Source organism: Globicephala melas, chromosome 7 (assembly GCF_963455315.2).
Source record: "Globicephala melas chromosome 7, mGloMel1.2, whole genome shotgun sequence".
NCBI classification, from domain to species: domain Eukaryota; kingdom Metazoa; phylum Chordata; class Mammalia; order Artiodactyla; family Delphinidae; genus Globicephala; species Globicephala melas.
The window spans coordinates 60,827,365-60,854,185 of record NC_083320.1 but is presented as its reverse complement, the minus strand read 5'-3'; the positions used below and the strand labels follow the sequence as shown (position 1 = coordinate 60,854,185).

Below are 26,821 nucleotides of genomic sequence, written 5' to 3'. Positions count from 1 at the left end.
CAGTGTGGTCACAATTTTGATATGGAACACATGTGTGTGTGTGTGTGTGTGTGTGTGTGTGTGTGTGCATGTTGTGTTTTAGCAGAGTCTTTTAAATAGTTAGGAAATATATATATTTAAAACAAAGGAAGAAATGTCTATGGAACCCCTAATTTCACTAAACTCAGTGTCACAGACAGTTTGAAAAATACTGTTGCAAAAATATCCCAGGTGGGAAAAAATTAATTTATCACTGTCCTCCATTCTCTCCCCATTGGCTACTTTTATTTCATTCATTCATTTAACATATTTATTGAGCTCTGTGCTAGTTATTCTTCAACTTCTGCCCCCTCCTGCTCTAATCTATTTATTCTCCACTTTACTCTGCACTGCTTAGGGCCCTGGGAGGCACATCAATCAGGGTCCCTTGCCCTTAGACTTTTGGTTCCCTACAGCTGGTGGGAGCAGAGCAGAGATCAAAGGTGAGTTCTCTCCCTGCTTGGTTCCTGGTTCTGGCAGTGACTGGGTCCCTCTGTAACTAGAACTGCTGCTAGGTGATCCTCTACGGCACCTCCAGTGCTCATCAACTCTAGTAACATCATTTCCTCCCCTTCTTTTTTAGACTGTTAACTGCTCCCCTCTGTTGCTAGTGTCTTGGTGCTTCAGCTTCCTTTGTGGATTTCTTTAACCACACTTCTGTGAATTGTCCCTTCATTAACATCTCTTCAAAATCTAAACTGAGTATATCTTCTTTTTCCTGCTAAGACTCTGACTTGAACAAGCCTCTGCTATGTTCTAGACCAGTCCTGTCCAACTGAAATATAATTTTAAGCTTTTTACTAGTAAAAAGAAACAGATACAATTAATTTTAATAATATATTTTAACTCATATTCAAAACATTATCATTTTAATGTGTAATCAATATAAAAACTTAGGAGATATTTTACATTCTCTTATTCATATGACAAAACCCGATGTGTATTTTACATGTCTCAATTTGAACTAGCCACATTTCAAATGCTCAATAGCCACATGTGGCTGGTGGCTACCTTACAGGATAGTGCAGTTCTAGATACTGTGTTGGGGCTGGAGATACAGAGAGGAAAGATCTTATCTCTCCCATCATGGAGTGGATGCTCCAGTAAAAAATATGGACAAGCAGACCATTACAAAATAATGTAGTAAATGCATAATCAGTGCCATGCGTAAGATGCTATGGAAGCAGAGCTCTCTCTACCTGTGGGGTTTAGGGAGAGAAGATAATAGGGAACACCTGAGTGGGTCCTGAACACTGATTAGGATTCCGCCAAGGAAAGGAGAGTGGAGAGAGCAATGCAAGCGGATAGAGAGTCCTCACCTTTCCATCTGCCCTAGCTACGTCAGGCCTTTTGGACTACATCTGAAATGGACATCCTGACCACTTAGAGTACAGTTGAATCTTCCTAGTTATTCTGGTACAAATTTGGATAGATCTCTGTAGTCTTAGGCTTTGGGATGAAAAGTTTTCAAAGGAAACTCAACTAGGCGATAATGGGGAGGGTGCTGGTGAGATATGTGTGTGAGAATGCCTATAAACAGACACATTGAGAGAACCTGGATCCATTTTCCAAGGTAACGAAAATCTGGCCACTGATTGGCTTAGTTGGTTCAGGTTCCTGGGCACAGAGCCCAGTTTTATTTTCCTTATCTCATCTGTTGCCCTTGCTATTCTATAAGTGTTGTCACTGGACAGATATTAAAACTCACTGTTCCTATCTTTTGGAGATGCTTCTTTGTTGTTGTTTGTTGTTCATTTATTCTCCTTATATGAGCCTCATTTCTTCAGTGGTTCTGAGGACTTAAGGCTCAACATCAACATCCCCAAAGTCTGTGTCTCATATGAAAACCCTACTGCCTTTAGCCAAATATATCTGTCTTTTCCCATTTCAAATGCAGACTCCCTTTAGGGCAGCTCAAAAAGTTCCTACTTCCTATCTGAGAGGCGCTGCTGGTTCTCTGCCCTTTGAAGAGAGGATATAACTTAAGTGACAATAAGGAATGGTCACATCTTTTCTGCCTCAATTCACCTTCGCAGCATACTTCATCAGATGTTTCTGGAAGACTCACCTGACTCTCCTGAATCCCCCAACTTGTTTTCTAGAATAAAAGTACTTCACACAGGGCTTCCCTGGTGGCGCAGTGGTTGAGAATCTGCCTGCTAATGCAGGGGACACGGGTTTGTGCCCTGGTCTGGGAGGATCCCACATGCCGCGGAGCAGCTAGGCCCATGAGCCATGGCCGCTGAGCCTGCACGTCTGGAGCCTGTGCTCCGCAACAAGAGAGGCCGCGATAGTGAGAGGCCCACGCACAGCGATGACGAGTGGCCCCCGCTTGCCACAACTAGAGAAAGCCCTCGCATAGAAACGAAGACCCAACACAGCAAAAATAAATAAATTAATTAATAAACTCCTACCCCCAACATCTTCTTTAAAAAAAAAAAAAGTACTTCACACATATAACAATAACAAAATAGAGCTGCTCACCTTTCAAGCCTAGGGCCTTGTGCGAGGTTCCTCTGATCCTGTTTAGGAGGTCATAAAGTACGCTGCAGATCTCTTTGGGTAATTTCACAGTGCTTAATGGCTGGTGAGGATTTTTAAGGATACCCAAACAGTAATGAGAGAGGAAAGGAGGATAACTATTCTTAGATACTAAAAAAGAAGTATGTGCTTAACTCAGACAAACATTCTGGAGCCTTTCTGTATGAGCAGAGCTCTGATTTCCAAGAGGTTGGGGAGCTATGGCTGTTTACATCCTTTGTCTGCAGCCGTCAGATGGTATATACACTGCAGCCTTATTTTCCTTGTCTCCTTCTTAAGTCAGCCATAAATCATTTTCGATGCCGAGCTTTCCACAAAAATTCCCTGTGGTTTCTTTCGGTCTCACACTCCAACTATCACGTTGCGATTTCCACTGGCAATAATGTCAGCATCTGTTCTTCATATCAGCACTATTTGCAAATACTTTGAGACCAAGTCCTGATTACTACTCAAAAGTTCAACTTCTGTTTTCTCAGAGCCAAAACACATACTGTATTATCCAGTTTAAATAGTTTCCAATCCTCATCTGGGCAGCGGGCTTTTTCAGTTCCTCCCACTACTCATATTACTATTTTTAAATTTCTCTTTATCCTTTTCTTTCAATTCATTCACTGTATAGACGATTAACTTGGGTCTTGAACATGGCTAACTTTGCTCTCTGAGCTCCCTATATCCCTTCTGAATACCCCCCCTAAGGATTTCTTCCATCCATGCTGATGTGGACTCTGAGTTCTCTTACTCCCAAAGGCAATTTATTTATCGATGCCACCTTTTTGTTTTTCCTGAGTGGTCGAGGTCAGATCTCAGTGTGCCAGAAATCAGGCAACGACTGCACACAAAGAGTCAATTACTCTTAAAGAGAAATTTCCATGGCTTACATCTGGCTATCTTTCATCTCTCTGGCTTAAAACCTCCACAGTTTTGTTTATTTGCAATGTGCATGTATTTACATGGTTTGTTTTTGGTTTTGGTTTTATAAGTGAGTGTATGTATGTGGTTTGGTTTTGCTTCTGGTTTTGTTTATTTGTTATTTTTCTAAATGACTTGGTTGAACAGTTCTTCAAGTGAGCTGGGCGTGCCATTCTAGGCACTGTCTGCAATAAACATTTTTATGAGCTACCCCTTTTGCATAGACACTGTGTTTCTGGATTTGTGAGAAAGTATGGACTCATATGCTTGTGTGTGTGTACACATACACATGCAAAATACAGAAATTAAAACAAGAAATGGGAAGCTACCTTACCAAACCCAGTAGACTGAAGGACTTACATCTATATTATATAAAAAGGTCTTCTATAAGTTAATCAAAGATAGGTATGCATTTATACAAGAACTAGAACAAATCATATAAATTATAAAGAAAATCACTAATATATTATTAGGTAGCTAATACCAGTGCTACTACTAGCTCTAATTCTAACTTTTTTTTGAAGGCCCTCCATGTGTCAGGTACTCTTCTATATGCTTTACATTTAGAAATCCATTTAATCCAACAATAACTCTATAGATAGGCACTATTATTAGTCTGTTTACAAATGAGAAAACAGAGAGTCACAGAGAGGTTAGGTGACTCATCCACGGTTGCACAGCCAGATAAATGGAAAAAGGGACAATGAGAAAATTCACAGAAGATAAAATGCAATCACAAATGGAAAAATGTTCAAGATTGCCAGTAATCAAAGAAATGTACATTGACAGTAAGTATCCTTTCATACTACACCTTTGATGAGGCTGTGGTTAAACTGTCACTCTCAGATATAGTGAAAACAATGTAAATCATTGTAAGTTTTTAGGAAATCTGTTTGTCAGTACTTATAAACAACTGTAAAGAGACTCTCTTGAACTCAGTAATCACAGCCCTAGAATTTATTCTTTGAAAGTTATTCAAAAGAAGACTCATATGAATAAAGTTTGCTGCAGCATTTTTATATTATCAAATATTAAAAGCAATCTAAATTTATAAATACAGAAATACTTAAGTAAGCTATGGTACATCAATGAAATGGAATATTATGTAGCCATTTAAACTATAATTATGAGTGATAATGATAATATAAAAACGTTAGATAATGTTAAGTAAGGTGAGTCAAATATAAAATTTGACCTATTTGTAATTATATAAAATTATGTATACATATGCTCAAGGACCAGAATGGAACATAAAATGAAAACACTTGCAAATGTTAGGATGGCAAAATTTTTTTTTCCTATTTTTAATTGCCTTTATTTCTGTTATTTCCCATATGATGGCAAAACCAGGAGTTGGGACAGAATAGAAGATGCTGTCTTTGCCTTTTGATAATATATAATTTAGCTGAGAATTTATAGAATCATTGACTTTTAGAGCTGAAAGGGACCTTATCGGACTCTTTGTTCAACTCCCTGATTTTACAAATAAATACTCTGAGGCAGAAAAAGATTGACTTGCTCAATTGCTCATATTTAATTAGGAGCTAGAAATTACAAACCCAAAATGACTCACAGTCATTTAGGGTACATTTGTTGCAGAGAAATTAAGTTATTAGGACCCTATCTTGAAATATATTATATCCATAAAAATGACTATTTTACTAATTCTACCTTCTTATCTGCATTATCAACTGCCTCCTTTCGCACCTGAAATAAGCTTTATGCCAAAGCAAGAGCTCTAATTCTTGACTGTATGGTACACATCATGCATATTTTTGGCATTTCAAAGAATGTCAAAATATTTATCAAGAAGATGAGTATTTCAATAACAATACGGAAGCTGCTAGTCATTTTCCTCTGATGGTAACAGCAGGAATTCAATTAAGATTTGATAAAACAAATTGAATTTCACTTTAAAGTATTTTAAAAAATGTTTTCTAACACTGACTAAAAATCTATTTAAACCTCTTAAAAACTAATTTTTGGGATAGGGGCTTCCCTGGTGGCACAGTGGTTAAGAATCCACCTGCCAATGCAGGGGACACGGGTTCAAGCCCTGGTCTTGGAAGATCCCACATGCCACAGAGCAACTAAGCCCACGCGCCCCAAGTACCGAGGCTGCGCTCTAGAGCCCGCGTGCCACAACTACTGAGCCCATGTGCCACAACTACTGAAACCCGCGCGCCTAGAGCCTGTGCTCCACAACGAAGAGAAGCCACCACAATGGGAAACCCACGCACCGCAACAAAGAATAGCCCCTGCTCGCCGCAACTAGAGAAAGCCCACATGCAGCAATGAACACCCAACGTAGCCAGAAAAAAAAAAAAAAAAAAACCCCACTAATTTCTGGGATAAAAACGAAGGATATAGGTGAATATATAAATGTTTACACAGGCCTTGTAAAGAGGCTCCCATCTACTCACGCATGATCACAAAAGAAAAAACATGTCTTCAGGAAAAGTAAGACCCACTTGGCAGGTGAAGTTCTCTACTCGTAAACCCATTTAGATTATGATTAATTCTGGCTGGGCTCCTCTGAAAGGACAAATGAAAAAGAAAAAACATGGGAAGAGGCTAAAGAAATTTTGGAAGTTGCAGATTGGTGTGGTGATACTAAAGTTGTTCTAGTGCATGTGTGTTGGGGCCGTTACGTCATGCCCCCATGGCTGATTTGCAAGAAATGTGTATAAGGACAACTTGAGGTCCTCACTGCTGGGATTCTAGCATGCCTGGGCAGAGTGCACTAGTACAGTGAGTTTCCTGGGGCATCAACCAAATAGCACCAGCAGCCAAAGTGACAGTTTTTGTTTTTGTTTTTGTTTTGCAGTACGCGGGCCTCTTACTGTTGTGGCCTCTCCCATTGCGGAGCACAGGCTCCGGACGCGTAGGCTCAGCGGCCATGGCTCACGGGCCCAGCCGCTCCGCGGCATGTGGGATCCTCCCGGCCCGGGGCACGAACCCATGTCCCCTGCATCAGCAGGCGGACTCTCAACCACTGCGCCACCAGGGAAGCCCAGCTAAAGTGATAGTAACGGCTGCTCCCACCAGTACCCTGTACCTGAGCCCTCGGCAGCAGCAGGAAGCAGCACCAGCTTTGGGCGCTGGGACAGGAGCATGGGTTGGGTGGAAAGTCCTGGACGCCATTTGATAGAAGAGAGCTGTTGAGACACTCTAAGGACTGAGGAAAAAGATAATAAGACACAGATAAGGAATAAGAGAGGAAGACTTTTAAGTAGAAATTGCTTATACATACAATCAATAGGTTTTCTGATATGTATTTTATTAATCTCTCGTTCTCTCTCTCTCCTCCTCTGTGCCTCTCTCTCCCCTCACTATATTTCTTTTTTTGTCCCAGGAAGTTAAGAGATTTGATATACTAAGAAGACCTTTCCTGAGTATATAATCTGTAGTTTCAAGTTAATATTCATATATGTAGGTTCAAAACCTATTCAGATTTAACTATCTGACTCTACTTTTTTACAACTCCAAATCAGTTCAAAATCCATGGAATTCTATGTGACAGTTTCCTTTAAGTCATACCCTCAATGGTCCTCCACCCTGGCTAAGTATCAAAGTCTCTGAGAGAATCACAAACAAACACCAATTCCCAGGGCCCCCCGTGGACGGATAAAATCAGAATCAGGTGGTGGGACCTGAAGCATCAAAACGTGTTAAGAGCTTCCAGGTGCTTCTAATGAACAGCTAAGGTCGTGAGATCCATTGCTCCAACAGGAGTTAGAAGCTTTCTAGAACAATTCTAGTTTCAATATGCATATGAATTACCGGGGGATCTTGTTAAAATGCAGATCCTGATTTAAAACGTCTGGGATGGGGACTGAGCTGAATTTCTAACAACCTCCCTGGTGATGCTGATGCTGCAAACCACCTTTGAGTACAGAAAGGATCTAGGATAATTAGGTCCAGAAGAGAGTGGGCAGAGATAAGCAACTAACAAAATAATAAACTTTTTAAATAAAAAAGAGCAAAACAGAAAGTGTGTATAGCCTCATTTTATATGACCGAAACTTTTAACTTGGTCACAGATTCTAAAGAATCTAGATATTCTCTAAAGTCAAGGAAATATTGAAATTGGTAGCACGGACCTTTCTATATTGCCTCCTACCTCCCAGGTTTGCCATGTGTATCATATTTGTGACACCCCTTAAGACCAAGCCTTAGGGACCACAGTTGGAAGGGATATTTGGATTGAAATAGCAGGGAAGCCAAGGTAATAGGTAAGAAGATGAGCATGAACTCTGAAGGGAGATGTAAGAATCAGAAAAAGGGAAATGAACTTTTTTGTCCAAAGGCAGGAGGCAGAGAGCTGGAGTAAATGCAGTGCCTAGAATTCCAACTAAGACCCTCAACAAATGCTGGGGTGGTTTTTTTCTGTTGCGCCAGCACACTGTGTGGGGGGAGTCAAATGTAACACATTTGCTTTAGGTCCTCTCCATTTACCCATCACTCCCAAGCACAAGGGTTGGTGGAAGGTCTGAAACTTTTCCACGTCTGCTTGGTGAAGGGTTTGATGGTACATTCTTAGTGGTGGGTGTTGTGAGAAGGTACTATGGTGGTGGGAGCCCAGGATCTCTTGTACTTAAGCCCTCTCTCCTGGGAGTGGGCAATGAGAGTGTATGCAAAATGCCAGGCTGAGGCCAAGTGGGCTGGGCATAGTGAAGACTGGTGGAAGGCAGGGTGGTGTGTATGGAAAGTGGACGGGAAGGGCAGAGAGCTAGAGACAGAAGGCAGCAAGTTCATGATTTGGGAAGGCCAGGCTGAACACCAGGGCTAGTTTTTGTTTTTTAACTGTGGTAAAAATACACATAACACAAAACGTACCACCTTAACCTTTTTTAGTGTACAGCTCAGTGGCACTAAATACATTCACACTGTGTTACCATCACCACCATCCATCCACACAACTCTTTTCATCTTATAAAACTAAAACCCTGGCAACCCCAGTCTACTTTCTGTCTCTATGAATCTGAATACGTTGTCATATTCCAAGAAATCATTGCTAAATTCAATGTCATGAAGCTTTTCTGTCTCTATGAATTACATGTACCTGTAAGTGGAATCATACCTTGTCCTTTTGTGACTAGCTTATTTCGACTACCATAATGTCCTCAAGGTTCATCTATGTTGTTATAGCATGTGTCAGAATTTCCTTCCTTTTAAAGACTGAATAATATCACTTTGTATGTATATACCATGTTTTGCTTACCCATTCGTGTGCTGATGAACACTTGGGTTGCTTCTACCTTTTGGTTATTATGAATGCTGCTATAAACGTATATGTACAAATACCTCTTTGGGTTCCCACTTTTTAACTCTTTTGGATATATATATAGAAGTGGGATTGTTGGGTTACATGGTAATTCTACTTTTAATTTTTTGAGGAACCACCATACTGTTTCCCATAGGCACTGCACCATTTTACATTCCTACCAACAGGGCACAAGGGTTCCAATTTCTCCACATTCTTGCCAACAGTTATTTTCTGTTTTTTGATAGTGCCATCCTAATAGGTGTGAGGTGCTTTGCAACTGTGGTTTTGATTAGTGATGCTGAACATCTTTTCATGTGCTTACTGGCCATTTGTAATATCTTCTTTAGAGAAACATCTGTTTAAGTCCTTGGCTCTTTTTTTTTTTTTTTTTTTCGGTACGCGTGCCTCTCACTGCTGTGGCCTCTCCCGTTGCGGAGCACAGGTTCTGGACGCGCAGGCCCAGCGGCCATGGCTCACGGGCCCAGCCGCTCCACGGCATGTGAGATCTTCCCGGACCGGGGCACGAACCCGTGTCCCCTGCATCGGTAGGCGGACTCTCAACCACTGCACCACCAGGGAATACCCTTGGCTCAGTTTTTAATCGATTTTTTTGTTGTTGAGCTGTAGGAGTTCTTCATATATTCTGGCCATTAACCCCTTATCAAATATATGATTTGCATATATTTTCTCCTGTTCTGTGGGTTGCCTTTTCACTCTGCTGATTCTTTTTATTTTGGGGGGGGGGTAGGAGTTCATTTATTTATTTATTTATTTTTGCTGTGTTGGTTCTTCGTTTCTGTGTGAGGGCTCTCTCTAGTTGTGGCAAGCGGGGGCCACTCTTCATCGCAGTGCACGGGCCTCTCACTATCGCCGCCTCTCCTGTTGCAGAGCACAGGCTCCAGACGCGCAGGCTCAGTAGTTGTGGCTCAAGGGCCTAGTTGCTCCATGGCATGTGGGATCCTCCCAGACCAGGGCTTGAACCCGTGTCCCCTGCATTAGCAGGCAGATTCTCAACCACTGCGCCACCAGGGAAGCCCCTGCTGATTATCTTTTGATGTACAAAAGTTTTACATTTTAATGTATTCCAATTTACCTTTTTGTTGTTGTTGCCTGTGCTGCCTGTGTTGCTGCCTGTGCTTTCTTATTCCAAGAAATCATTGCTAAATCCAATGTCATGAAGCTTTTCCCTTATGTTTTCCTCTAAGAATTTTAGTTTTAGGTCTTACATTTGGGTTTTTATCCATTTTGAATTAATTTTTCTATGTGGTATAAAGTTAGGGTCCAACTTAATTCTTTTAAATTAATTAATTAATTAATTAATACATATATTTTTGGCTGCGTTGGGTCTTCGTTGCTGTGTGCCGGCTTTCTCTGGTTGTGGTGAGCAGGGGCTACTCTTCGTTGTGCTACGCCAGCTTCTCATTGTGGTGGCTTCTCTTGCTGCGGAGCACGGGCTCTAGAGCACAGGCTCAGTAGTTGTGGCTCATGGGCTTAGCTGCTCTGCGGCACGCGGGATCTTCCCGGACCAGGGTTCGAACCCGTGTCCCCTGCATTGGCAGGCGGATTCTCAACCACTGTGCCACCAGGGAAGTCCGCAACTTAATTCTTTTGCATGTGGAAATTCAGTTTTCCCAATGTAATTTGTTGGAAAGACTGTCCTTGCCTCATTGAATGGTCTTGCCACCCTTTGCAAAAATCATTTGAGGACGTATGCAGAGGTTTATTTCTGGGCTCCACAGGGGCTAGTTTTTGAATTTATGTGATCAGGTGATGACCGTGGCAAGACATGAGCCAGGTTTCTTGCTTGTATGACCAGATCAGGTGAACAGTGTGTGGGGTGGGGCTTTGTAGCACTGATAGCAGGAGTTTGCAGCTCTCTTGAAGGCAGCTCAGACCTCATCCCAATTGTGACAGGTTGGATGGGTTGTGGTAATGCAGAATGGTGCTGAGTGGTATTATGAGTGGAAGCCCTAAATGCTGTGGCAGGAGGTGATCTATGTAGAAGTATGGGCAGAATTATTAAAAGGGAACTTACACACAAGAGGGTCTGTGACACAGGGGCTACACCTTGTTTCACACGATTTGTTTGGCTTTTGCTGGGTAGTACGTGACTAGATTTATTCACGGGGGGCTTTGAAAAGGGTCTCAAAAACTAGGATGCAAATTAATATGCTGGGGTTGGGTAGACCATGGGGGTCGAATGGCAGTGGCCAGCTGAAGCCAAGAGATTTAAGTAGGAGATACCACATCTCAGACAAATGGTCATCCATCCTAAGTTGTGGGCATCCGAAGAGCAAGGGCCGAGTCTTACTCATTCCAGCATTGTGTCTGGCAATATCTGGCACACAGTGGATGGATGCTTAATATATGTTTGAACTGAATTGGATGTAAGTCAAGAAAACAGCAATAATTTGAAGTAAGGAAACTTAACTCTTCATAGTTAGGAAAATTTCTTATGGCTAATTTAAAATATGTATATTATAGGAAGAGTGCATTTCTCCTCCCTTAAAAAAAGATGACTTGATCACCATCCTTTGTTTAAAAAAAACTATTAATTACCACTTATTAAGCACCAGTTATCTCCAGGCATCATGTCTTGCACTTGATGTGCATTATATTTAGTCCTTACAACAATCTTCAGGTAAGCAATATCATCTCCAATTACTGAGGCTCAGAGATGTTACGTGTCTTGTTTAAGGTTACACAGCCAGCAGGAGCGAAGCTAGGATTTATAACCAAATGGGCCCCATGTTTCTTCTCTTCTCTGAGAACCCTTTTTACCTGTTTCTACCTGGGAGCTATCATTCTCATCCTGTAGCATACTCTTCTTCTAGGGTTAATAAACACATTTTCTTCAGCCTCTAATCATGGCCCTTGTAACAAACTATTACTAATCGTTTATCTGTCTCTGGCCTTTCCCCAAGTTCTCCATGTTCTTTGAGTTTGGCATCAATCTAGCATTTAAACACTACTGAGTGGGGGAAAAAATTACAAGTTTTGACTTCAACAAAAGAACTGAATCATCTCCCTTTCCATTTTGGCATAGAAACTATTTTGCACTGATTCACATATTCACAAAAAGTCAAAATTTTAAAAAGTGAACAGATAAAAGGAACAATAACCACCAGGAATCCTGGTGACAGCTGGGTGGTGAGGTGTGGTTTTGTGTACTTAACACAGACAACTATGTGAAAAGGATAGCAGCGAAAAGCACTGAGCACCTGGACCAAGCATTTCTAGGTGCAAGAGCCCAGGCCCTGGCATTGTACACTCTGAGGTGAAGAGAGACAACAGGGCTCAGGAGGCAAAGCTGAACAAATACTGTGACATGGATTTTTAGTCTCCCTGTGGTTTAGAGCAGTGCAGCTCAAGGGATGGGTTGTGACTGGGTGCTGGTCTGGGAACTGTTTCATTCCCAGTCTGTGACAGGGTGAGCAGAGAGACCGAGTAAGGTTATAACTGATGAATCTAGTAAAAATCTTGGGCTTGTCTCTTTCCTTTTTCCTGTTCAACCCTTCATTCCCAAAACCTAGAGCAATGCCTGACATGTAGCTGGTAAGCACTGGCTGACAGCGCAGTAATATGGAGAGATTGTGGGGAGAGGGCAGAGACCAGGAAACAATGCCAGAAACTGGAGTATATCTTTTTTTTTTTCCTACTAATTCATCTTTATCGTGTTTTACAAAAGTACTGGTCTGTGACAGGTTGGAAACGGGCAAAACAAAACAAAAAGCAACTACTGGTCCTTTGCCTCGGATAGTTTGAGAAGTGCTGGTGTACAGTGAGTCAATGTAGAAGCGGTGCTTGGCAAAGTTGCTAGACCTCCTGGCCATTTATTTAGCAATCTAGTAAAGGTTTAAGTGTAGTAGGGTTCCTAGAATAAGTCACTGGTTATAACTTTGGAAATTCATTCTGTTTGCAGTCCCCGGTATTCTAACCACATACAAGTGTCAGTGCCTACCCTGCGGATTCCACCCATCACTAAGGCAGATGCTTACAGACCAGGTAAGCTGCCACAGGCTTACAGGTAAATGCTGAGCAGATGACTCAGCAAGTGACAAAAGGACAAAATAGAGTCCACTCCACATTGCTCGAGTCTCGGTAGATGTGGGTTATGCTTTACCCAGCACTTACAAAACGTTTAAGTAATTCCCACTCCTGTTGTTTCTCACCATGTGGAGGGACAGCAACTGGTCTCTTCAGTCCTGTCTTCCACATTCCTGGGAGAGGTGAAGTGACTTGGCTAAAAAGTGAATTTGGGAAATGAATTAGGCATGTTTAAACTAGTCCTTTTTCACTCTCTCTTGGAAGCCAGCTGCTCTGTAAAAGGCTCTACAGGGGCAGACCCCCCATGGGTAGAGTCTCGTGGCTGTCCAGCTGTGGGTCTTGATTCTGGGGTTCAGTACTGGGGGGCAACTGTTTCCATGCACCCTGAGCCATTCTCTACTGTACCAGCTACATCAGTAATTAAGCTCATGTTTTAATCTTCATCTGTTGGCACCTCAGTCCCTCAGTTGGTTTAAAATGTGGGCAGGGAACACAGGAATAGTGCTTTGGGGGGCTTCTCAAACCTCACCAGGTGGTGGTGACTGCATATCATGGTATTGTCTCATAGGCTATTCTGGCCTGTATTCTTTACTTGCCCTCCATTTACTTCCTTGCAGAGGGTCAGCAGATCTTAATCACTTGGTGACTCTATTACATTGATACCTAATCTGTTCCCTTGTGCAAAGTAGGAGCTAGACCTTTCTCTGTCACACTGGGGAATGAGGACGATCTTCTGGCTTGGCCAGTGTCCCCTACTGCCTGCACCTCTCTGGGCATGTTTATCCTAAAGCTGTACCCCATCTTTCCAGGTTTATGAACATCAATAAACTCATACTTTGTGACATGCCGTGATGGAAAACAAGCACAAGGGCTCTGGAATCAAAAGTAAGAATCAGATAAAGGCAAGTCTTTGCTCTTCTAAAAAGTATCAAAGGGGCTTCCCTGGTGGGGCAGTGGTTAATAATCCGCCTGCCAATGCAGGGGACACGGGTTCGAGCCCTGGTCCGGGAAGATCCCACATGCCGCAGAGCAACTAAGCCCGTGTGCCATAACTACTGAGTCTGTGCTCTAGAGCCCGTGCACCACAACTACTGAGCTTGTGTGCCACAACTACTGAAGTCTGCACACCTAGAGCCTGTGCTCCACAACAAGAGAAGCCTCCGCAATGAGAAGCCTGTGTCTGCAACCAAGAGTAGCTCCCGCTCGCCGCAACCAGACAAAGCCTGTGTGCAGCAACGAAGACCCAACACAGCCAAAGATAAAAAAATAAAATAAAATAAAAAGTACCAAAAAAAAAGTATCAAGAACAAAATGTCTTAATGGCTATTTCTGTGATATAATTCAGGTAAACAGAAAAAGAGCTCATGGCCTCTGCAGCCTTCCTATTCCCAAGGCTCAGTGAAGTCTTTCTTTGGTTCTTCCTGAGCCAGGCTAGGAGGCATTTAAGCTTACAGTCTAGTTCTCTGGGGTTCAGTTTCAAGTCACTCTTGCTACAAACTTCTCTGACCTCGCATTTTTCTTTGGGTCACTGGAACAGTATTTGGCTATTCTGCCTGTGAACACTGCCCACTTTCTCTAGGCCAGTGTGCCAGACGCTTCTGCTGGTAGCCTTTCCTAATGGTGACTGTTTCTATGTGTCTGGCTGAGCTTTAGAGGAATGACTGACCCTAGATTCCGCTGTCATCATATTGACATGGTACGCTTCCTCAAACGGACCTTGTCTATGCCAATAACTTTGTCTGTAACTCCCCCCCATATGGTATTTTATTTGCCATATTATTTTATATTATAGATTAAGTCCTTAAAGACAACGCCCACCCCGATGTAGTTAAGACATTTGTCAGTCAAGGTTTTCTATTTTATCATTTAACTAACCTTTTACATTAAACATCTTTTAGGGCTTCCCTGGTGGCGCAGCGGTTGAGAGTCCGCCTGCCGATGCAGGGGACATGGGTTCATGCCCCGGTCCGGGAAGATCCCACATGCCGCGGAGCGGCTGGGCCTGTGAGCCATGGCCGCTGAGCCTGTGCGTCCAGAATCTGTGCTCCGCAACGGGAGAGGCCACAACAGTGAGAGGCCCGCATACCGCAAAAATAAATAAATAAATAAAAATCTTTTCATGTAAAGAATGCATTAATATATAAAAATATAGGCTCCAGGTTTAGAAAGCCACTCTCTTTGGAAAGTTACTGACACTTCATAACAAACTATAATAAATACCCCAAGGCAGGATGAATCAAGAGTAACTTACATTCATATATAAACATAACTATAGTACAAAGTTACATAACTAGAATAAAATTTAATGTAAACGTGCCAAAGAGAAGAAAGCACGAGATTTATAAAGCTTACATGCAGTCAGAAAATGTTCAACTGAGTAATAACCAAAGCTTCATTAACTTGGCAGTCTTGGGGACTTAGAAAGTGAGGTAGCTCAAGCCAAATTCCTTGGGTGTTACAGTTCCTCCTGTCCCAGGCCAGGCAACTGGCAATGGAACTGCAGTAGGGGTAAGCACTGCATGTGTTGTACATCATTTTCATTGTAGGTAAAAACCAGCAAACAGGGAATTCTTTATTCTTAAGAGTTTCCCTGTGCCCATGATCAGCTCCTGCATGCACTTGGAGGAGAGACAACCCTATTAAAATGTCTTTTAAAAAGCTAAAGCTAAATGACTAAACATTAAAGCTTTGAGGAATCGGCGGGGGGGGGGCACTTACAAGGAAAGCATCAGCTTGCTTATCCAGGGAATGAGCAGAATTTAATTCTCATTCCAGCATGGGGCTGCTAGGCACCCAGCTCCTTTCACTCTGGGTAGAAAACAAATCCCCAAGTTGCTACCGAGCCAAACTTTAAAGGCCAGTCAGGAAATGAGCAGCACTCCCGAATGGGAAAGGCTGGATCAGTGTTTTTTCTAAAGTAAACAAAAGATCTGCAAAAGTATTTCCTTGCGCTATTTGGCAAGAGAAAGAAGCACCTGGAGAGTGAGTTAGGAAGAGAAAGCCTATAAGACAAGGGAGTAAAACAAGGATGGTTATAATGAAGCTTTGTCTTTGTCTCACTAATCTCCAGAGCCCAAGTATTCTATTACGAAACAAAGCAGCAAATGAAGAGATGCTCAGAAAGACTGGTTGATTAAGAATACATTCATGGAGAGGATAAACAGAGTAAATGCTTTTCTGGATCCTGAATTTCATCTTTCATTTGGATTTTTTAAAAAAACCTTTAAAAATATCTTCCAGAGAGTCAAAGTGGAATATATACATTAAAATAAATGAGGGCTGTGAAGGAAGATGTATGAGCAAGGAGAAAAGCTATTATCCTTAGCGGCAGAAATTTCCTTGCTTCAATGCGGCATGTGACACGGGCAATTTCAGCCATTCTCTTTCAGTGCAAGTTCCAAATGCTGCTTAAGGGGACGCTGTTCCAGCTCACCTGAGGGAGTGCGGCGTAACTAAAAATGTATGGACAGCTATCACGTCTGTTCAGCAGGACAGCCTCAGGAGAAAGACGTTACTCTCAAAAGGCAGGAGGTGAGAGAAATGAGGCAGCAACTGCATAGTGTTCCTTGTGTTAAGTACACAGCATTAAAAAACAAAACAAAACCATCAACGAACTAATGCAAGAGACTCAACAGCATCTCATCATTAATTTTAGGAAGTTACACAGTTTTAGAGCTTTTTCTCAATGAGAAAGGCTTAGACTTGAAGGGTGACTGCCCTTCCCCAAAGTTTTTTGAAACAACCAACAACTGATATATAAAGATTAAGTAAGAAAAAAACTAATTTCTTTTTCTGCAATGAACTAGGAAGTGTCACATAAAGGAGCAATGGGTTGAAAACACTGCCAAAAAATTTGTGTAAGGATAACAAAACTCATAGTTTTCCTGGACACCAGCCCAAGTAGGAGAGATGTTTGGGGCTTTTTAGGAGGCAATGAACAGCTCACCTAATTTAGCAGCTAACACCTGATAGAAAAGCATATCTTTTCTGGAGTCCAGGCTCTACTTAGTGCCTATCTGCTGGAGAAAATCAAAGATAAAGACATAAATCACTGGGATGCCAAGGACACAGCTAACTAAATGCTATTTGTGACTACTTGAAGTCCATGTGCTCCTAAATATTATTTTTTTCTCCTTATGTAATGTTAACATGTATTTATCCATTCACCTGCCTCTAGCTGTTCCTGACTAAAGGTTAAGTGGTTGTGAAACCACATGCACCGTAGAATCCAAAGCAGCTGTTTTAAACTCTTGGACAGTGGTGGTGCCTTGTAGCTTGCTTTTGATGAGGTCCAGGAGCAGCTGAGGGTGAGCTGTCTTTGACTACCTGGAGGTTTTAATGCCCTCCATGCAGATCATGCCAACCTGGCTTGCCAGAGTTGGGGTCACTGTACCCTGAGACACTTCAAGATGGTGCTCAAGGGAGCTGTGCTCTACCGCCACCTGGGCCCCTCCGGCAGGTGGACTTGCATTTTCAATTTGATGCTGTTTTTCTTACCCTCTGTAGGGACTCACACGCAGAACTATTATTACTTGCATGTTGCTGACTCATACGCAGAGGAAAAAGTAATTTTGTCTTAACACCTCTTCCCTGTCATTTAAGGCATATGTTAATGAAAGATAGATTTTGGCATCCACTCTCCTCTGCAGCTTTGAGGCCACAGTATATATTCATTATAAATGAAGATGCAACTGTTATTTTACTTCTATTTATATTTATAACTACACCAAAGCCAACCTGCAGGTAACTTTGGGCCTCTCAAATCCCAAGCCATATTCCACGGAATGCTCAACATGTCAGGCTTGAATTGGCATTATTGTACATACAATGTTTTAAACAAAGATGTTTTCACTCATTTTATTATTGACACTCCCTGATCACATATTTTAGATTATGCAGGAGCTGATCCCTTTGAGGGTTCCCCCTACCCCCTTGCAGTACAGACTGATTTATTTTCTTTAAGTGAGGAGTATGCAAGTGATGGGTGCTCTGTGTGCTCGCAGGGGAGCCAAGTGGAAGGCTGAAGCCCGAAGGGGGGTGGGGCGAGAGCAGAAGTAAACATATGCAGAACGCTGAAAAGAGTTGACTGCAAGCTTTTGCTTTGTCATTCCTCTTCGTTCCTTTCCTTCTCTTCCTTCCCAGTTTGTAACTGTGGATAAGTACTACCTACCTATTTCATAGAATCACTGGATCTAGAATGAGCTGTCTCCTTGAAGATCGTCTGATCCAAACTCCCACCCATTGCTATAATTCTCTGCTTGATTCAGGAGCTCTTTTTCTTCTCCAGCAGCTTTCCCAAACAGCATTTGAGTCTATCAATTAAAAGTGTACTGATGAGACTAGAGGTTTTGGAATCAGACACTTCTGGGCCCAAATTGTGTTTCTGCCACTGACTTGCGGTGATATCCTAGGCAAATTACCCAATACCTCAGAGCTCCAGTCTTATCTGTTAAATGGTTACAGTAAAAACTAATTCATAGGAGTTTGAGGATTAAATGAAGGAATAATGTGGTATATAAAAGTGTAGTGTATAAAAGACTTAGCACTCAGAGGTAAATTAAGAGCAGCTAAGCGGTTCAACAGGAACTAGGACCCATGCTTCCTGTCTGACTTGCAGGCAATATTTTTCCATGCATTTTACTGTCTTTCTCACAAGGTCTCATAAAACCACTGAAAAAGTTTCTGTTGCTGGAGTACTCTGTATGCTGCCTTGTAGACTGTAAATACTGTTATTAATAACAATACCTCACATATATTCAGTGCTTTAGATTTTACAAGGCACTTTTCACAAGGAAGGGAGGTGAATACCCACACCAACACGTCTACTGATGACTAACAGAGGCAGAAAGCAGAAGCAGAGGCTCAGAAAAAGGCCTATTAATGATGCAAATGTGAAGTTATCTGCACTTGTGAGGAGCATAACAAACATTAAAACCAATTAGAAGTAATAATGCGTGATATATTCTGGCTTCAGAAATTGGCTTTGATGAGTTGGAAAACCAGAGGAATACAGCATAGGAGTCTGGGGGCAAGAATTTAAGTCACCTGATGTTGAACGGTTTACATGGTCCTGATGCCCCGGAGGGCAGCTCTTCGCATACGGGTGAATAATTTTCACGTACAAATATGTATAGCAACGATTTAGACTGCATGATGGTAGAAACCTCGATGTATTCAAAATTTAGAGACAACGCATATGGAACTGAGACAAGCAAAGCAAATAAGTTCTCAGAAGTCAACATTAACTGGGTGTTTCAATACGACAAATGTGTCATACCGAAATGCAAAACTTTTAATAATAGAAACCGCTACCTTGGCTTTCTCACAACCTTATGAAACAGTACTTCATGTGTGTGAGAATTTTTACATTTGGAAAATGCTCAAAAGTGAATTTTTATAAATGGAGGAAAACAGAGGGTGCATTTTTAATATAGCATCTTTCATTGTTTCTGTATTATAAAATGAAGGAACACATCTTTTTCTGTTAGAAAGAAAATAGTCCTTTTGAAATTCAGCTCCCTCAGCAGATGAAGTTTTAAATATCAAACTCTGCCTAACTGACTAGTGCTAGCTCCATAGATGTGAGGGAAAAGATGAGAATTTCATGAAGTTATCAAATATTTTAAACTAATACCCAAGCAGATACATTTGCAACATTTCATGATTTCTTAATATCTATAGGCAATATTCCAAATCAGGTCTTTCTCTTATTTTTCCTCTGCCAAAAAACATCTACATTTTGTCTGGCAGCAAACTCTAAGTAGGGGGTTGATTCAGGTAGGCTAAGGGAGAGAAAGACTGACCAGACAAGCAGAAGACACTGATAGAAATGGCCCATTGAGCAGCCATGTGGAATAGGAGGTCTATGCTAGACAGAGCCCAAAAGAGCCCAGTTTGTGTCTCACAGTCCAAATTTGGTGGATGTATTTTTGAAGTTTCTAAAGGTTAACTACATGCTGTAATACATTATAGAAAGACACGGAGCAGCATTTTACTGTGCCAGTCAAGAAGCTGGCTTGAATCTGCTATTTAGGACAGAGAGAGACAGTACGATTTACATGTATGAGAATGTGGGAATAATTTTACCTTCTGTTGTTTTTAAAACCACCTTGGGCCATGAGTTTTAAATTGAGACACAAGAAGATCTGCTGGGGTTCCCATAGCAACATTAACTTATCTAACTGCCCTTGCTGTACGTAATACCTTCGTTACTAGTTTGGCTTTTAAATATACACTTTAATTAGGAAAACAACTGAGTTAAGAGTCCCAGGCAAATTTTGACTTTTACATTTACTGCATGTTTAAACAGAAACCTTGATATTGTACTTCTGAGGACTTGTTATCAAGGAAAATGTATGCAAAACCTTCCGTGGTTCTCCTTGCCCTGATCTCTGACCTCACTGCATTCCATTCTGTTGACGACTCCTCAATCAATCTCTCTAAATATATTTATAACACACCATGGCTAGGATAAAACAGAAATAAACCAACCTCGGATGGCTCTAGTCCAGAGACCAGAACCCAATGCACCCTCTATTCAAGGCTGTCTATAGATGCCCTCCCCATCTTTTCTCCACTATTCCGAATCATGAATATCCATATTCCCACCAAACATACCTGTCTTCTCACCATCTTCTGAGAGCATATGTTCTAGGACTAGCCTGAGACCTACCTCCTCCCAGAACCCTGATTCTTTCCCTTCCATCCCACAGCTGATCTTTCTCTCTCTTCAGAACCATTATTACTACTGCTACCACCACACGATGTCTGTGACTGGGCAGCAACACTCCCCTCTTTTTGATAACAGTGTCTTGATTTTCCTTCGAGGAACTTGCCTCCATTCCATATAGTCTGGTGGTGCCATCAAATAACCTGTCCTGCCCCAGTCTGTCAAAAGATGAATCCATGGGGCTTCCCTGGTGGCGCACTGGTTGAGAGTCCGCCTGCCGATGCAGGGGACACGGGTTCGTGCCCCGGCCCGGGAAGATCCCACATGCCGCGGAGCGGCTGGGCCCGTGAGCCATGGCCGCTGAGCCTGCGCATCCGGAGCCTGTGCTCCGCAACGGGAGAGGCCACAACAGTGAGAGGACCACGTACCGCAAAAAAAAAAAAAAAAAAAAAAAAAAAGATAAATCCATGATCCAAATTGGACCAATCATATGCTTCCAGGAAGTTGAATTTTAAGTGAGTTCAAAACGGAAAAATAGTTGGAACTGATCATTCTGATGGTGGTCCTTTCAAGAGATTGTCCATGTCTTCCAGGTTTCTGTGGCTCATAATCAGTCAAGCATACCAGCTAGCTGATAAGCTCCGTATTTGAGTACTTGCTCACATGTTATCTTAAATCATGATTTAGAGGCTTGGGATGCACAGTTTGCTTTGCCAGCTAGAGCCTATTTATGCTCTCAGAAGACAGAGCTGGGTCTTTATTGTATTATTCCATATAATTCAGCACAATGTAAGTACTCAGTATATGTTGTATAATGAATGACAGACCAGTTTTAGAAACTCCATTTTTACCAAGTACAATTTGCAAGCCAATTTATGTCTTTTTTGAGGCAAGGTGGTAAATAAATTTTTAATTGCTACGATTTAAGAATTTTCTTGGGTATGACAGTTGTCTTAAAGAAGGCTTCCAACTTGTACACCTAAGAATAGCCTGAAAATAATATTAGCATTGGTCATACTTCCCCAATTTTAGGAAAGGAAAGAGAAACTAAAATTCTGTTTCAGACATTAGTCTGTGAATTAAAGAAAAAGAAAGTTTTGGGACGAACAACGACAAAACAAAAAAATATATACTTTTGTCTTGGTCTTGTGACTTTCCTTGGAAACAAGGTGAGCTGCCTCTCTGCTATCAGTTAACAGTGGAGGAGAGTTCAACTGTGTTCAACTAATGTATAAATAAAGTAGATGGGTTTTTTTCACTTCTAAAAAATGGCAGGTTTCCGCTTCTCAGAATCATCTGACTTATATTGGTAATTTAACTGAATGCTTATAAAACTCAAACAACAAACAAAATGGTTAAGATGTAATAAATCCAAACAAGCTTTAGCATATTACGTTTTGAAAACACAGAATACTGTGCTCTCTTCCAAATCACTTACATGTGCTTAAAATGCACAAAAGAGCCCACCCACGGTAAACAGCAGGATATACAAATTCTCTTCTTCTGTCTTTTCAAAAATGAAAGATTTACAGAAGACTTTGAATAGTGTAATCCTCTGGTTTGTACCTTAACATGATACATAGTTCAGCCATGAGAAAAGAGTGAAAATACCAATTTGGAGCTTTTTTGAGTGAAGGGTAATGGTTTCTGGAATTTTCCTTGAACCCAAACTCGGTGCATTTTCACTTTTTTTTTCCTATTAACTTGTAAGCGACGATCGACCAGATTTTGCTTCTCATTTAACCCAGCCTTGCAGAACATATCGTGGACTTCCCCTGTGAGACAAGAATGGCAGTCAAATGTATGATATGTGACTTGGGGGGAGGGGCAGTCAGGAACAATGGAACATTAATGGAATGAATAACCATCTGAATTTTCATTTATACCAAGAAACATTTTCTAGTACAAATTGGTGAAGGAAACCCATGACACCAAGTGGTTTTCTTCTATTTCACACAAACATACCAAGTATAAACAGTTGAACACAGCAGGTGTTAACAGATATACAACACTATCGGTTGCAGCTTTCAATATTTTGAAAGGTGCCCAGATCTGAGTTTTTGTTGGTTTGCAGAGACCCCAAATGGCACATTGTAAAAGTACTCACATAAGTTTGGGCAAAGTCCTTGAATGAAGGATTCATTTTAAATGCTTTTTTAAAATGAGAAATTGACAAGAGATAAGTAATTTTCTATGGACTCTTAAAATCACATTCCCTCTTTTGGCTGTGGCACGTCATCAATTTTTTCATATCTGGGCTAACAGTACCTCTGAAATGGAAACTTCGTTAGGGTATGAGGATGAAACAAGTGATTCTTTAAATTGGAAAAAGATTAAAAGGCAAAAAGGCCACTTCCAAGCTTTTACATAGAACAGTTATAATCACTAAGGTGTAAAGACATCTAATGTTTATTCAACTCTTGAAGCCTCATTTTTAGAGCTTTTAAGTTTCTCCCTGCAAATAATACCCAAGGAAAGTTTTTACAGCTAATTATTTCCTCTTATAGATAAACATACCTTTTGTAAAGAAATATGCTCTGGTACCATCGCCTCGAACATAAAAGTTTTCAGATAAACAATGCCCTAAAAAAAAAAAGAAGTGTGACAAGAGAAACTTAGTATTCCTTAAGAAAACCACCACCACCACGAACAACAAAATTGACATGAAATGTAAACACAGCATTCTTTAAAACACAAGAAAATAACTCCAAACTGAATATACCATTACCCCTTTTAAAACGAAGCTGAGTCTTATCGTATCTTCCATAGTCCCGAAATAACAGCATTCCCCCAGGTTTCAGTAACTTGGACAGTCGGTTTACAACGCCTTGCATCCTTTGAAAACAAAGCAAGAGACTCTGTGGAAGTCTTGTTTTATACGTCACATTTAACCTCCTTAATGATAAAATAAGCACAGCTCAATGAGGCCAAAGAAATGTAAGCCACAAATATAAGGGGAACAAAACCAAAAATATTTTGTATAGAAAGAAAAAAGGACACCAACTTGCTAAATAATCAGATTCAAAAAGCCTAGAATATCAAGAAATCACCCAAATGACCAGAGCGGTAACTTCACAGAGCTTGATGTGTAATGTCAATGCTGAACTGCAAAACCACATAGACATTCCTGATATTAACAGCAAATTAAGGTAGTTCCAAGGCAGAAAAAAATGAAGTCGTTTCATTTTCCTTGCAAGATAAAAAATATGCCAGAACTGTCCCAATCAGACATACCTAAACGGGGATCACCTTTCCTCCAAAACTAGCTGCTTTTCCTCCTGACTTCTTTATTTAGTTCAAAGGTACTAAATTCACCGAAGTGTAACACCTCAGAGAAATCTTTGACTCCTTTTATTTTTCTCTTCTTCCACTATCCTCAGCACAACCATTTGGTCATCAAATTGTATGTCTTTTTAAAAAAACTACATATTTGGGCTTCCCTGGTGGCGCACTGGTTGAGAGTCCGCCTGCCGATGCAGGGGACACGGGATCGTGCCCCGTCCGGGAAGATCCCACACGCCGCGGAGCGGCTGGGCCCGTGAGCCATGGCCGCTGAGCCTGCGCGTCCGGAGCCTGTGCTCTGCAACGGGAGAGGCCCCAACAGTGAGAGGCCCGCGTACAGTAAAAAAAAAAAAAAAAAAACTACATATTTGATCGTTTCTCTCTCTCGTATCCCACTGGTACTCCCTTAGTATACAAACTCCAACATCCTCAGGCTGGAAACAGAATTGCTTCTTAACAGGTGTTATTATTATCCCTGCCAATCCTTCCTGCATATTATTGATGAATTAGTATGCTTAAAATGATGGTTTTGTCAAATCATCCCTTTGCTCAAATTTTCATGATTTTATTAATCCACAGGATAAAATCTTAGTTTCTTATTTGAGCCCTTAAGATCACCTACAACTGACCTCAATCTTTCCAACATCTTTCCCACTACTTCCTAATCTGAAGCATCTATAGCAAACTGTTACATGCTTGGCTCTGAGCAGTCCATGCCTTTGCTCATGTGGTTTCCCCTCAAAGAATTCTCTCCTCCTTACTCTTTGCCTATTTAAATTCTATTCACACTCTAAGCCCCAGCTCAATACTGGGAAGCTCTTATTACTTTCTTTCTTTTACTGCTTATTCTACCCATCTGGTTCCCAAACATGACCCCTTGTGACTGGTTTTTTTTTTTTTTTAATTTATTTTTGGCTGTGTTGGGTCTTCGCTGCTGCGTGTGGGCTTTCTCTAGTTGTGGCAAGCAGGGGCCACTCTTTGTTGCAGTGTGCGGGCTTCTCACTGCGGTGGCTTCTCATTGTGGAGCACAGGCTCTAGGCGCGTGGGCTTCAGTAGTTGTGGCATGCAGGCTCAGTAGTTGTGGCTCACAGGCTTAGTTGCTGCGAGGCATGTGGGATCTTCCTAGACCAGGGATCGAACCCGTGTCCCCAGCATTGGCAGGCGGATTCTCGACCAATGTGCCACCAGGGAAGCCTGTGACTGCTTTTGATTTAATGTTTTTGGTTAAGTGTTCAAGGCCTTATATGTGATTATGGTACAGAGATGACAAAGATTTCAGATCTCATATCAAGCCAAGTGACTGACATTGGCTGCCGACGGAGCTCTACTGCAAAGGACTCTTAAGACTCACAGGGAATGACAATCTACAAAATCAATTATCAATGTCTGCCCTGGGCAGAGAATGGTAAATGGCAGCCTGTGTACTAAGTCCTTGCTGTCTCTGCTTTATCCAAGCTTCTTAAAGCTTCTGAGCATACCTTATTTTAAAAATTAGGGGCTTTGATCAGATAATCTGTAAATTCCTTCCAATTAAAACACTGTTCAGGGACTTCCCTGGTGGCACAGTGGTTAAGAATCCGCCTGCCGATGCAGGGGACACAGGTTCGAGCCCTGGTCTGGGAAGATCCCACATGCCGCGGAGCAACTAAGCCCATGCGCCAAAACTACTGAGCCTGTGTGCCACAACTACTGAAGCCCGTGCCTTAGAACCTGTGCTCCGAAACAAGAGAAGCCACCACAACGAGAAGCCCACGCACCGCGACGAAGAGTAGACCCTGCTCCCCGCAACTAGACAAAGCCGGCATGCAGCAATGAAGACCCAATGCAGCCAAAAATTTTTAAAAATTAAAAAAAAATAAAAATTTAAAACACTGTTAAGTGGAATAACGGGGTGAAACAGTATGTCAGGTTATGAAAGAAATAAGTAGTAAGAAAATGAAAGTAACTATGAAAACAAGAGAGAAATGATAGAAAAAGGTGCCATGATTAGAAAAAAGCTCTTTAAAAAACCTGGAACCTAAGTACATGAAAGAGAAAAAGAATAGTATTTTTCCTTGTTTATTTTATTACAGGTTATTTTCACACTGTGCTTATATCCTTAGAATTTGACAATTAAAGAAAACCATATCTAAACCTTAAAATATTCACTTTCCGGATAAATGTTTTACGTACAGAGAAAAAAAATCTCTTTCTGCAATTATTAGCAAAACAAGCATGAAACGAAAACACAAAAAAACAAACAGCCAAATAGTTCAAAATGTAGCCTCCTTCTGCAAATCCTCTCCTTCCAACTATCCTTTAAAGTCTGCGTTGCAGGTGAAGGCAAGAGGTGGGGAGCTGCTTCTCTTATCAGCCCATCTTGGGTCATAATGCAATTCCAGAGCCAGTTCCTGAGAAATGCAGGTGGGAGTGGCCTGCAGGTGAGATGGACAAGAATGGGGGAAAGCCCCTTTTCTTTTTTCATCTGACTTGGGCCAACTCTGCTATCCTCACCTATCGCTGGATGGAGGGAGAGGAGAAGGAAAAAAAGGGATTAAAAAAAAAAGAGTGTTTATTGACTATTCGATGCTTAGATCTTTAGAAAACATATTATACTTTTATTTCAATAACAGGAAGGACAGCTACCTATTTTTTTTGTAGCCTTCTATGGTTTACTCCCATTTAAGCTGGGACCCCAAGACTCAAGGTCTAGCTGAACTTCCAAGCTGGCAATAAGCCATTTTTCTAGAATCTTCCTGGGGCTGAATCTACTACCACAGTGCTAGATGACCCTAAAGATACTGCCTTACTTTTCACTTACTATTACCCAACTTCTACTCATTCACCTCATTTTTAGATCATTTCCATGTAGGTAAGAAAGTAGCTACTGACATGATACATCTGAACTTATTTTATAATAAATAAATAGAATGAATATATGTACTATAAAAACAATCTTTCCAAGATATCTGCTTCCCCTTCTCTTTAACATTCAATTCAACTCACGACAAAAATACATTATCTAAACTAATTGAAGTAGACTTTTTGAGGTCTCATTTTGAATTTAAACATTTCCTGTTATAGGTGTCAGAAAATCTTGTTCACTA

General features: G+C 41.3%; 1 protein-coding gene across 5 annotated transcripts in view; it reads right to left on the bottom strand.

The window, feature by feature from the left end:
• METTL8 (methyltransferase 8, tRNA N3-cytidine) overlaps positions 1 to 26,821 on the bottom strand; it is a 133,311-nt gene that overhangs the window by 33,443 nt on the left and 73,047 nt on the right. For 3 of the 5 annotated variants that reach the window (XM_060302265.1, XM_060302266.1, XM_060302263.1), the window contains 4 exons: positions 23,182 to 23,288; positions 22,971 to 23,036; positions 22,065 to 22,228; positions 6,527 to 6,646 (listed from right to left, as the gene is read on the bottom strand). In XM_060302265.1, coding sequence (XP_060158248.1) covers positions 6,527 to 6,646; positions 22,065 to 22,228; positions 22,971 to 23,036; positions 23,182 to 23,288 — 457 coding nt within the window. Of the gene's footprint in view, positions 1 to 5,808; positions 6,004 to 6,526; positions 6,647 to 22,064; positions 22,229 to 22,970; positions 23,037 to 23,181; positions 23,289 to 26,821 lie in introns of those variants that run through there. The other 2 variants (XM_060302264.1, XM_060302267.1) reach the window with 2 other exon arrangements.